This window comes from Procambarus clarkii, chromosome 9, assembly GCF_040958095.1.
Source record: "Procambarus clarkii isolate CNS0578487 chromosome 9, FALCON_Pclarkii_2.0, whole genome shotgun sequence".
Lineage (NCBI taxonomy): Eukaryota > Metazoa > Arthropoda > Malacostraca > Decapoda > Cambaridae > Procambarus > Procambarus clarkii.
The window spans coordinates 14,629,752-14,639,720 of NC_091158.1; the positions used below are offsets into that span (position 1 = coordinate 14,629,752).

The window sequence follows — 9,969 nt, forward strand, 5'->3', positions numbered from 1 at the left end:
ATTGCCTTGTTGGGAACACGCATGTCCACACAAATGCGTATCTCATCTGGATTCTTCGGCTTTGGTGGAGTGACAATTGGGCTTACCCATGGTGTTGGGCCTGTTACTGGTTCAATGATATCTAGTTCCATCAGCCTATCCAGTTCGGCATCAACTTTCTTGCGAGTATGGAATGGTTGTCGGCGATGTGGTTGGGCAACTGGAATTACATCTGGGTTGATATGCAGATGTACTTTGCTATCAGTATAACAACCTATGGATTTAAATCGATCAGAAAATTCAGCAACAATACCATCAACATTGTTTGCAGATTCCACTGCTACAGCATTAGAAAGCTGAAGTAGCCCCAATTTGGTTGAAGTCTTGTAACTGAGTAAAGACTCCTTTGCATTCCTAACAACATGGAATGTAGTAATGAGCATTGCATTCTTTGACTTAATCTCTGCAGTGAAAGTTCCAATCACTGGCAAGGCTACCTTTGAAGCATAGGCAGTGGCTTTGCCATTATAGTTCTCAAGCTTTGGGAACTGTTTTTTAAATTTCTCATAGTGGCACTCAGCAATGGTGTCAATGGTTGATCCAGTGTCAATGAGAACCTTGAGACAAATACCAGCAATGTATACACATGTCTCTGGGTTGTTTGGAAGATCATTCCATTCTGTGATTGCTTGTACTCCATAAGTATAATCACATTCACTGTCATCTGAGACTGGTTGTAATGAAATGTTGTCTTGTACATTATTAACATTCTGGATATGAGGTGCAATATTGTGTTTACCACCTCGACCCCTATGACCTGATCCTCGTACAGTGCTTTTATTCATTGACTGTGGTTTCTTTAGTGCGGAACGACACATAGCACCAAAATGACCTAGTTTTCCACACTCATAGCACTTCTTACCTTGAGCAGGACAAACATTATCTTGGTGTGGGTAGTCTCCTCCACAATTGTAACATTTATTGTTGACACCCTCTGATGTGGGTCGTTGTGACTGCTTGAGCCTTGTTCCTTGACCCCAGTTGTGACGTGGTTCTCGGCTAAATTTACTGTTAGGTTTGCCATGATATCTTCTTTGATCACGGTGTCCTCCCTGAACCTTACGTACCTCATCACTGTTAGTAACAGTGGCAGAACCGTTATTAGCACTGCACTCCATGACACGAGCATCACGTGCAGCATCTTCCATTCGACGAGCCATATCCAGTATCTTGGTAAGAGAACTGTCATCATCAACAAGTTCTAGAGCTCTTCGACGAAGACGTGTAGATGTGCATGATTCAATTATTTGCTGTTTGATTTCTTTGTCAACATCAGCAAACTCACAATGGGCTGCTAAACCCTGCAGACGTGTGTGGTATTGATCCACAGTTTCATTAGAGAGTTGTTTTGCTCTCCTGAAATGCATAATTTCCATAGCAGTATTTTGCCTTGGTTTGAAATGCTCTGTTAGTTTGGCTTTGGCAGTGTCATAATCTTTGGCACCACCAGTGTCTTTCAGTGTGTCAAAGATGTCACAAACTCTATCACCTGCATAATGAAGTAGAAAGGCACGCTTTCTTTCAGCACTTTTGATGTCAGAAACTATCAACAAATTTTCAAACCTTTTAAGCCATTTGACCCACCTCTGTGACAGGTTTGTCTGGTCACAGTCAGGATCAAATGCAGGAAACTGAGGTATATTTGCCATTTTTACTGAATAAATGTAACTTATCACTTAAATGTTCCTCAGAATATTAAACACTTACTGCACTGTATATGTTAGTCAAGAATTCACTGTAATTACTTTAATTTTGCAAAGCACACAAGCATTTTAATGCAAAAGTTCACAACAGTGCACAATATAGCAGCAACTGACTTCTTACCTAGCCCTTGTGTACATGTGTTGTTCCTACTCACAGCAGCAGCACAGCAGTTGGCACAGCAGTTGGCACAGCAGTTGGTACAGCAGCAGTTGGTGCAGCAGTTGGTACAGCAGCAGTTGGTACAGCAGCAGTTGGTACAGCAGTTGGTGCAGCAGTTGGTACAGCAGTCAGTTCAGTGTGATGAATTTTGTAGCACGAAGCGTCGTTTCGTAACCAAAACATCAGGTTTTGTACACATCAATGCGTCGTTTCGTACACAACGTCGGCAGATTCCACAGTACACAGTTTCTTCAGCACAGCTTGGGTAGCACACAGCATTAGTTAGCACACAGCATCGTTTAGCACACAGCATTGGTTAGCACACAGCATCGGTTAGCATACAGCATCGGGTATGGCGCTCACAGCTTCTCTTCCTCCTCCAGGCAGCATGCTTCTCCCTTGTGTTTGAAACTGAACAAATACCTGCGTTCACAGTTCATCCTCGTCGCCAATGTGGTGTTTGTGTGTTACTGAGGAAGTCTTGGTTGTAGGGTTGATGTAAAGTCATGACTTGGTTACTGACTTTAATACTTAATATGATTACATGACTAGTAGCTACCAAGCTTGGCGGGCGTCCTGTACGCTCTCTTGTTTACCTCCAATCTCTCTGGCGTCTCAGCCGCCGCACATAGAAAACGGATGGTACCATTTTCTGTGAACATGACATCCACCATTCTTTCCACCCGTCCCATCCCAAATCCTTATCCTGACCCCTTCCACGTGCTATATAATCGTAATGGTTCGGTGTCGGAAAATCCGACACCATTTAATATATCATACAGATAATAGCTGTATTGTATAAACAAGTTACCCATAGAAAACGTAACTTGTAGTGGAATTACCGTCTATAGAAAATGGGATATCATCACCACATACTATTATAATTCACCAGCTATTGTGCTGGGAATTATTCTTAAATACATTAGTCTTTGGACTTTACCATCATAAAACATCTCATATAAATTAACTTAATTATCAATATTAAAGTAGAGTAAATGTGACCCTTCTATCACTTTCTGTCATCTGGACAATGTAAGCCAGGCGTCAGTGAGGAAGGAGGGGCAGCCATTGTTGATACTAGACCAGAGGCTCACGGGAGCAAATTCGGCTCCTGTTAATTTTACTTGGACGTAGTGTTATGGAAACCAAAGGTGTACCATTATCAACACGCTGTCAACAAATCAAGTTAAGTGTTCTTCCGAAACCCATGTATCTTTCATTTATGGCCATTAATGTCATTATATAGGGTGACCCGGTTAGAGCACGTGGTAGCCTCAAACTAAAGGTAATTAAGCCAGGTCTTCATTGTTCCATGTACAGTATTTTCTCTGATATACCTGTCATATATAGGATTCTGGCTTTACAGCTAGCTCCCTTTTGACAGGTCAAGACGAGGAAGCATGCTTTGTGCATCAGTTACCAGGGTGATGGAAGCTACCTCAAAGAGGGAAAATGTGGTGTCTACACCCTAGTTATACCTGGTGGACTAACCTGCTGTACTATAAGATAAGGAACCTCTTCAATGTATGTAGTCTAATACTGTAGTTTGATTGGCTGCATATATATAAATTAAATTAATATAAACCCCCCCTAATGTGTAGAGGATCGATTTGTGAAATTATGAGATTATTGCAGAAATACAGTCCACTTATCATTATACAAATTGCTATCGAAGTATATAAATTAACGTAAATATAAATTCATATAAATTAAATAAATATAAATCTCACAGGTCGGTTCCCACATTCGGCGCTTTCCCCTGATAACTCCATTCCCTCCCTCCTCCTCTTCTTTCTTTTTTCTCCCATGGGTCTTTGAGAAGCGACCTGAGGTCCAGTGGGGTCCGTCCATCCTGGGGTCCAGTGGGGTCCAGTGGGGTCTGTCCATCCTGGGGTCCATCCTGGGTGGACCAATGTTGGTGGGACAGACTGGCGTTGTTGTTGATCCTCTCTGGTGGTCACGATGCAATAGCAGGTGGTGACACCATGGCTGGTGATGACGCAATGGCTGGAGGTGCTGACATGGCTGGTGGTAACGAAATGGCTAATGGTGACGCAATAGCTGGTGGTGACGCCATTGTTGGTGATGATGCCATGGAAGGTGATGACACCATTGCTGGTGGAGACACAATGGCTGGTGATGTCGCCATGTCTGATGGTGACTTCATTGCTGGTGGTGACGCCATTAAGGGTGATGACGCCATGGTCTTATACTACTCCACGGAGACTGGTGTGACGATGCTATGGCTGGTGATGACTCTATGGCTGGTGGTGACGCTAAGGCTGAATGTGAATCCATGGTTCCTGGTGAGGACATGGCTGGTGGTGACGCCTTGGATGGTGGTGACCCTATGGCTGGTGATGACAACATGGCTGGTGGTGAGGCCATAGCAGGTGGAGAGACCATGGCTGGTGGTGAAGAATCTCCTCTCAACTCCTTATATTAACATTTACTAATAACACTAACACGTAGAATTAAAATCGTTGGTGTATCAGGCATGATATGCTAAATCAGGCATGATTTAGATAGAAATTACCCAGCCACCTTGACACCAAGCGTCGATAGCAGACTGAAACACGAAGTCTTCCACGAATGTTAGAGATTTATAGAGTTCAGTTAATTGTCCTTTCTTTCTAAAAATATTGTTCATTATGAAAGAAGTATTCATTTCGTGAATTATGTGAATACCTCTTCTCGCAATTGCCTTGCGAGAAGAGGTATTATTATTCAACATATTTACTGGTGACGATAGTTTAAATCGTACTCCTTTATTTCCCTCAATAATTACTAGTAAACCAAATTGGTTTAAGCTCGAGATCGCTATGAGCGTCTCTGTGCATGCGTGTTCGGGCCTCTGGGTATGGGGGAGGTGGCTTTTCGGCACACGGCTCCGCTACGAGTACACACAGATTTACAAGCGGCAGCCATTGCAGATATAATACGTGGTCGTACAGTGCTTCGTACTGTATATTCTCGTTTCTGAGAAGATAATCGCGTCCCCGAATTTGACCTTCAACAGCAGTGAACGTCAGGGACTAATTGACGTGATATTGGCGACTGTAAATGTGCCAACAAGCCTACGTTATGTATGTTTTATGTGTAGTGCACTATCTCATAAATTATTACTGTAGGTAGCTCGTCGTTATGTCATTTACCGACCAAAACACTCATGTTCTTTTCTTTTCACGTAATTCTCAAATTTTAATGAATTGTGGAATAAATCTCTAGCCCAGTCAAATTCTATAACATTTTTGTGATTACAGCGTGTTGGTGAGGACAAACAGAGCAGTTCTTCCTCTACACACGACATTCCCTACTGGTGTATCATCCATTATTTGGGCAATGTGATCACGGCTATGAGTATTCGAACAGTGAAACGGGTTTAGTGAAGTCTTCTTACAACTAAGCCTTACTGTCTCTCTTTCGTAGATTTCTTTGACTGATGCTAATATTATTTCTATTATGTATTTACATTTCTTATACATATAATATTCTAAGAGAAATTACATAAAACTAATATTTTGTTTCTCAGTGTGTAGCAATGTTTCATATATAATTTCCTATGATTTGACAATTTATTTAATAGGCTTAATATTCTTACTATATTATCATCATATTGAATCTACATTTAATTTCTGATTCTATAATGTGTATTGATGTAATTAACCAACTGGTATCGAACCAGCACCAGTCATTATCCTAGATATATATTATTTCTAGTAATACCCCCCAGTGTTGAAGTTTGAGGATTTAAACTCTCAATTAATTATTATTACAGTCCATTCATGCTCTTCAAATAATTACCAAATAATCTAACATCCATAGGCACTGGTACCACAGTGTCAGTCTTATAATCCATTTATTTGTTTTCCCTCTTTTTTCAAAAGTGGGTGGTCCTTCGAGTATTTCGAATTCTTAATTAAATATTAATAGAGTTGAGTTAAAAGTCCCAATCCACAACAGTTGGTGGTGACGCCTTGTCTGGTGATGACGATGCCATGGTATGTGGCGAGGCCATGGCTGTTGGGGTCGCAATGTCTGGTGATGATGTTATGGCTGCTGGCGACGACATGGCAGGTGGTGTCGCCAAGTCTGGTGGTGACGACATGGCTGGTGATGACGACATGGCTAATGGTGACGACATGGCAGGTGGTGACGCCATGTCTGGTGGTGACGACATGGCTGGTGATGACGACATGGCTAATGGTGACGACATGGCAGGTGGTGTCGCCAAGTCTGGTGGTGACGACATGGCTGGTGATGACGACATGGCAGGTGGTGACGCCATGTCTGGTGGTGACGACATGGATGGTGATGACGCCTTGGCTGGTCGTGAGGCCATAGCAGGTCGTGATGCCATTACTGGTGGTGACGCCATGGCTGGTGGTGATGCAATGGCTGGTGGTGACGCCATGGCTGGTGGTGATGCAATGGCTGGTGGTGACGCCATGGCTGGTGGTGATGCAATGGCTGGTGGTAATTCAATGTCTGGTGGTGACGCCAAGGCTGGTGGTGACGCCATGGCTAGTGGTGACGACATGGCTGGTGGTGACGCCATGGCTGGAAGTGTATCCATGGCTGGTGGTGATGCCATGGCTGGCGGTGATGCCATGGCTGGTGTTGACGCCATGGCTGGTGGTGATGCCATGGCTGGCGGTGATGCCATGGCTGGTGTTGACGCCATGGCTGGTGGTGATGCCATGGCTGGCGGTGATGCCATGGCTGGTGGTGGTGAAATCGATGGTGGTGATGCAATTTTTTTTTTATTATTGTTATTTTCCACCACTGACGTGGCCATGCAGTTACAATGCTAACCAGCATATATACATTTTCTTCTGTCCTCCATGGACAGGGTTAGAGATGTGTTAAACATATAGTTCAAGGGTTTATTGAACAATCAACCACAGAAGGTGATACGGTGCTTTTAAAATGCTAAGCTAACCTACATACGTAAATACATAGATCCACAGATTTACGTATGCCCTACATAAAGTGTTAGATGTGTCTTTTACTTAGTGTCATTAATGTGCATTTACAAAGGTGAAATGTAATTCTGATCAGCTTTCATATATCCTTTATACACATACATATACACACACATGCATTCACATACATTTGTCTCTTTTACTCTGACAGGGTGAGATAGCTGATAGAGAAACTAGTGTGCAATTAAGCACTTAATCACTATAGGTGATTAAGGTGCTTTTACAAGCTCAGGTTATATAGGCACATTATATACATACATTGTATAATTGATATATTACAGGGTCAATCTAGGGTACAAGTCCAATATATCATCAATTGTTCCAGTACTCATATAGTAATTACACAGTTCAGCATACCTTAGCCCAGGAGGGCGAAAGTCAGTCAGTATAGGACATTCTACAATATAATGTTCAAGAGAGTGCATGTTTTCTCTTTCACAAAGTTGACACATTGTGTACTCGACATTTGGGTTTTGAGAAAGCTGCCAGATACGTCTATATCCCAGGCGTATTCTGGCCACTATAACATCACATTGCCGGGTTCTTGTTCTATTAGTCAAATATGTGACTGTCTCCTCACGATATCTATCATAATATTTAATGCTACAACTTTCTGGTTTTTGTGAATTTGTTAGGTCGATGAGATCTTCATTAGACATTTGTTTAAGTATTCTCTTTGTCACTGCTAATGAAACACCCATATCAATTTCTACCACTGGTTTTCTACAGGCTGTCTTTGCAAGCATATCAACAGTGTCATGCCTTGAGATGCCAACATGTGATGGTATCCATAGGAATTTAATTTCAAATCTGTTTTCTTTAGCAGCCATGACAGTGTCCACCCCTATATTTCTTCCTTCCCAACTTAGAAGAATCATATCTCCGTACCCTAAGTATTCTCTGATGTTCAGGGAACATTTTCATGTGTGGGAAAGCATGGAGCGCAATTAAGCTGGCTATAAAATGGCCAGCTAAGTTTCATAATGCAAGGGGGCTTACGCCTTTTGAGGCACAGGACGGTGTAGAGTCATCCTGTTTCCCGCCAAGACGCCCTGACGCTTCCCGGCACCTGATTGGCCAGGTGAGGTCACGTGCCAGAAGTGACCAATGACGAGAGCCCTCGGGCGGTGTGACGTCACGAGGCGGAGGGCTCGGGGCGGCTGGCGCCTGGGCGGGAAGAGTACGTCACGAGCCGTCATAGAGGGAAGACGCGCTCGAGCGATGTCCGGATCTAGAGAGCCGTTACCAGTAGATTTAAGCTCCGCTTCGATTTTGCAGACAGTCTGAGAAGCCATCCAACTTCCGTGGAGTGCCCAGAGGAAAGGACGGACTGGATTAGAGAGCCAAGAGCTCTGTCAAGAGTCTACAGCAGAGGGAACGTTGGGCTGTTGACGTCTGGGACGCCCAGACGACCACGTATTGTACATCAAGCGAGTAGCTACGGGCCGGGTCAAATCTACTGGCAGTGAGGCGAGGGGAAGCTGTGCTGGACTGCGAGGTGTTGGCAGTGCCAGAGAGAGTGGAGGACGACGACGGAGGTACCTGCTCCAGTACCCCAGAGAAGAGGAGGAGGAGGAAGGCAGTACCAGTTGGGAATTAGCACGGTGAGGACGCGTTACCACGACGGCGACGGAGGAACCTGTGTGTGTGGTGGGAACTAGTCGACGGCAGAGCAGATGCCAGGACCAGGAACCTCAACATCCCTCAACAGAGGACGAGTCAACTTCGTGGTTGGAGTGAAATAAGGTAGATAATTGTCCCTCCCTTTACCCCTTTTGATCTAGGGGAGCTAAAATATTTTATAGGTTGTGAATATTTCTACTCATCATTTTATTGTCTAAGTGACAGAATATTAGGCTAGGAGCCAAGAACTCATTTAGGCATGAGTTGGTGCGTGTGAGCATTAAGGTGGGGATGTTAGTGATCCTGGAGGTGGTAGCTGGTGTGCAAAGAGCCAGCAACGAACTCTGAAGCGCCCTGCTGATTACATTGCTAGAGGCGTGGGGAAGTCAAGACGTTCTAACAGTTAGAGGTATCAGCTGATCATGTTGCCAGAGGCACGAGGTTGTGCCCGCCGCCTGACGGGTGGACCCAGTCAGCTGACCGTGATTGTTCAAATATATTGCATGCACATCCGGTACATCGTCCCCCTTCTTCTACAGAGCCGTCGGTATAGCACTGATACACATCGTTACCCATTCTCTGAGCACTTTCAGTGATGCTTTTAAGTGTTAACTGTTTTAATAATGTAGAGTGCACACTATCTTTCTTGGGCGCATTTACAAAATCAATTGATAGATCCCAGTTATCCCATGGAGTAATTGGTTAATCATTAATTGAGTTGGGTACATATTTAATATTTTGGAGTTGGCTACCTTGTAGAACCAAAATATATAATCAGATTTCGTTCTTCTATAGACCTCAGGTGACTGCAGTATATTAGAATGTTTAGCTTGAAACTTCATGTGTTGTCTAGATCTACTCAATACCTTCACGCCGAAAACTGTGCTAATAGACAAAATTCTGTCACATATGGTAGGAAATTTTAACTCTGCTCTCATATTAAGTATTCTCGTGGACTTTGGAGCCCCAAGGATGAGACGAATAGCTTAATTTTGCAAGGTTTCAAGAGATTTCAGCTCTTTGTCAGTATACAGTGTGAGATGTAGAGCATTATAGTCAATCACAGAGCGTATAAATGATACATAAAACATTCTAGCAAGTCTCACGTTAATTCCATGATTGACACCAACAAGACCCGCAAGGGCCTTAATCTCTCCCACAGTCTCCTCTTGAGAGAAGAAAGGTACCCAGGGTCGTTAATGGGGACACCAAGGTATTATCTGTAAGACTCGCAGTTCTCAAGTGCTCGCCAATCTATAGGATAATTGGGTGGTGGAATACCACATGGAATGAGGGCACGAGTTTTCTGTACAGAGATAAGGAGGCCACATTCCTCAGCTCTAGTAGCAAAAGCATCGAGCAGAACTTGCATTCTAGGCTCGGGGGCAGCCTGTAAAATTATATCAGCAGCATAACAAATGACAGTCTTCATTATTAGTTGGAAGATCTTTAATATGTT

The 9,969-nt window shown here is 43.5% G+C and overlaps 1 protein-coding gene across 1 annotated transcript; it reads left to right on the forward strand.

Moving 5' to 3' along the window:
• Window positions 1-3,887: 3,887 nt before the first annotated feature.
• LOC138362815 (golgin subfamily A member 6-like protein 2) lies at window positions 3,888-7,838 on the forward strand. The gene is made up of 3 exons (XM_069321380.1): window positions 3,888-4,131; window positions 5,866-6,324; window positions 7,714-7,838. The coding sequence occupies exons 1-3, from the start codon at window positions 3,888-3,890 to the stop codon at window positions 7,836-7,838; spliced, it is 828 nt and encodes a 275-aa protein (XP_069177481.1).
• The last annotated feature ends 2,131 nt before the right edge of the window (window positions 7,839-9,969 follow it).

What these genes read in the sequence shown, in the direction of transcription:
- LOC138362815 (XM_069321380.1), top strand. Translation starts at nt 3,888, where the DNA reads ATGGCTGGTGATGACGCAATGGCTGGAGGTGCTGACATGGCTGGTGGT. An exon ending in ATACTACTCCACGGAGACTG is followed by an intron (nt 4,132 to 5,865) that starts GTGTGACGATGC and finishes AATCCACAACAG; the next exon opens with TTGGTGGTGACGCCTTGTCT. An exon ending in TGGTGACGCCATGGCTGGTG is followed by an intron (nt 6,325 to 7,713) that starts GTGATGCAATGG and finishes TTTCTTTAGCAG; the next exon opens with CCATGACAGTGTCCACCCCT.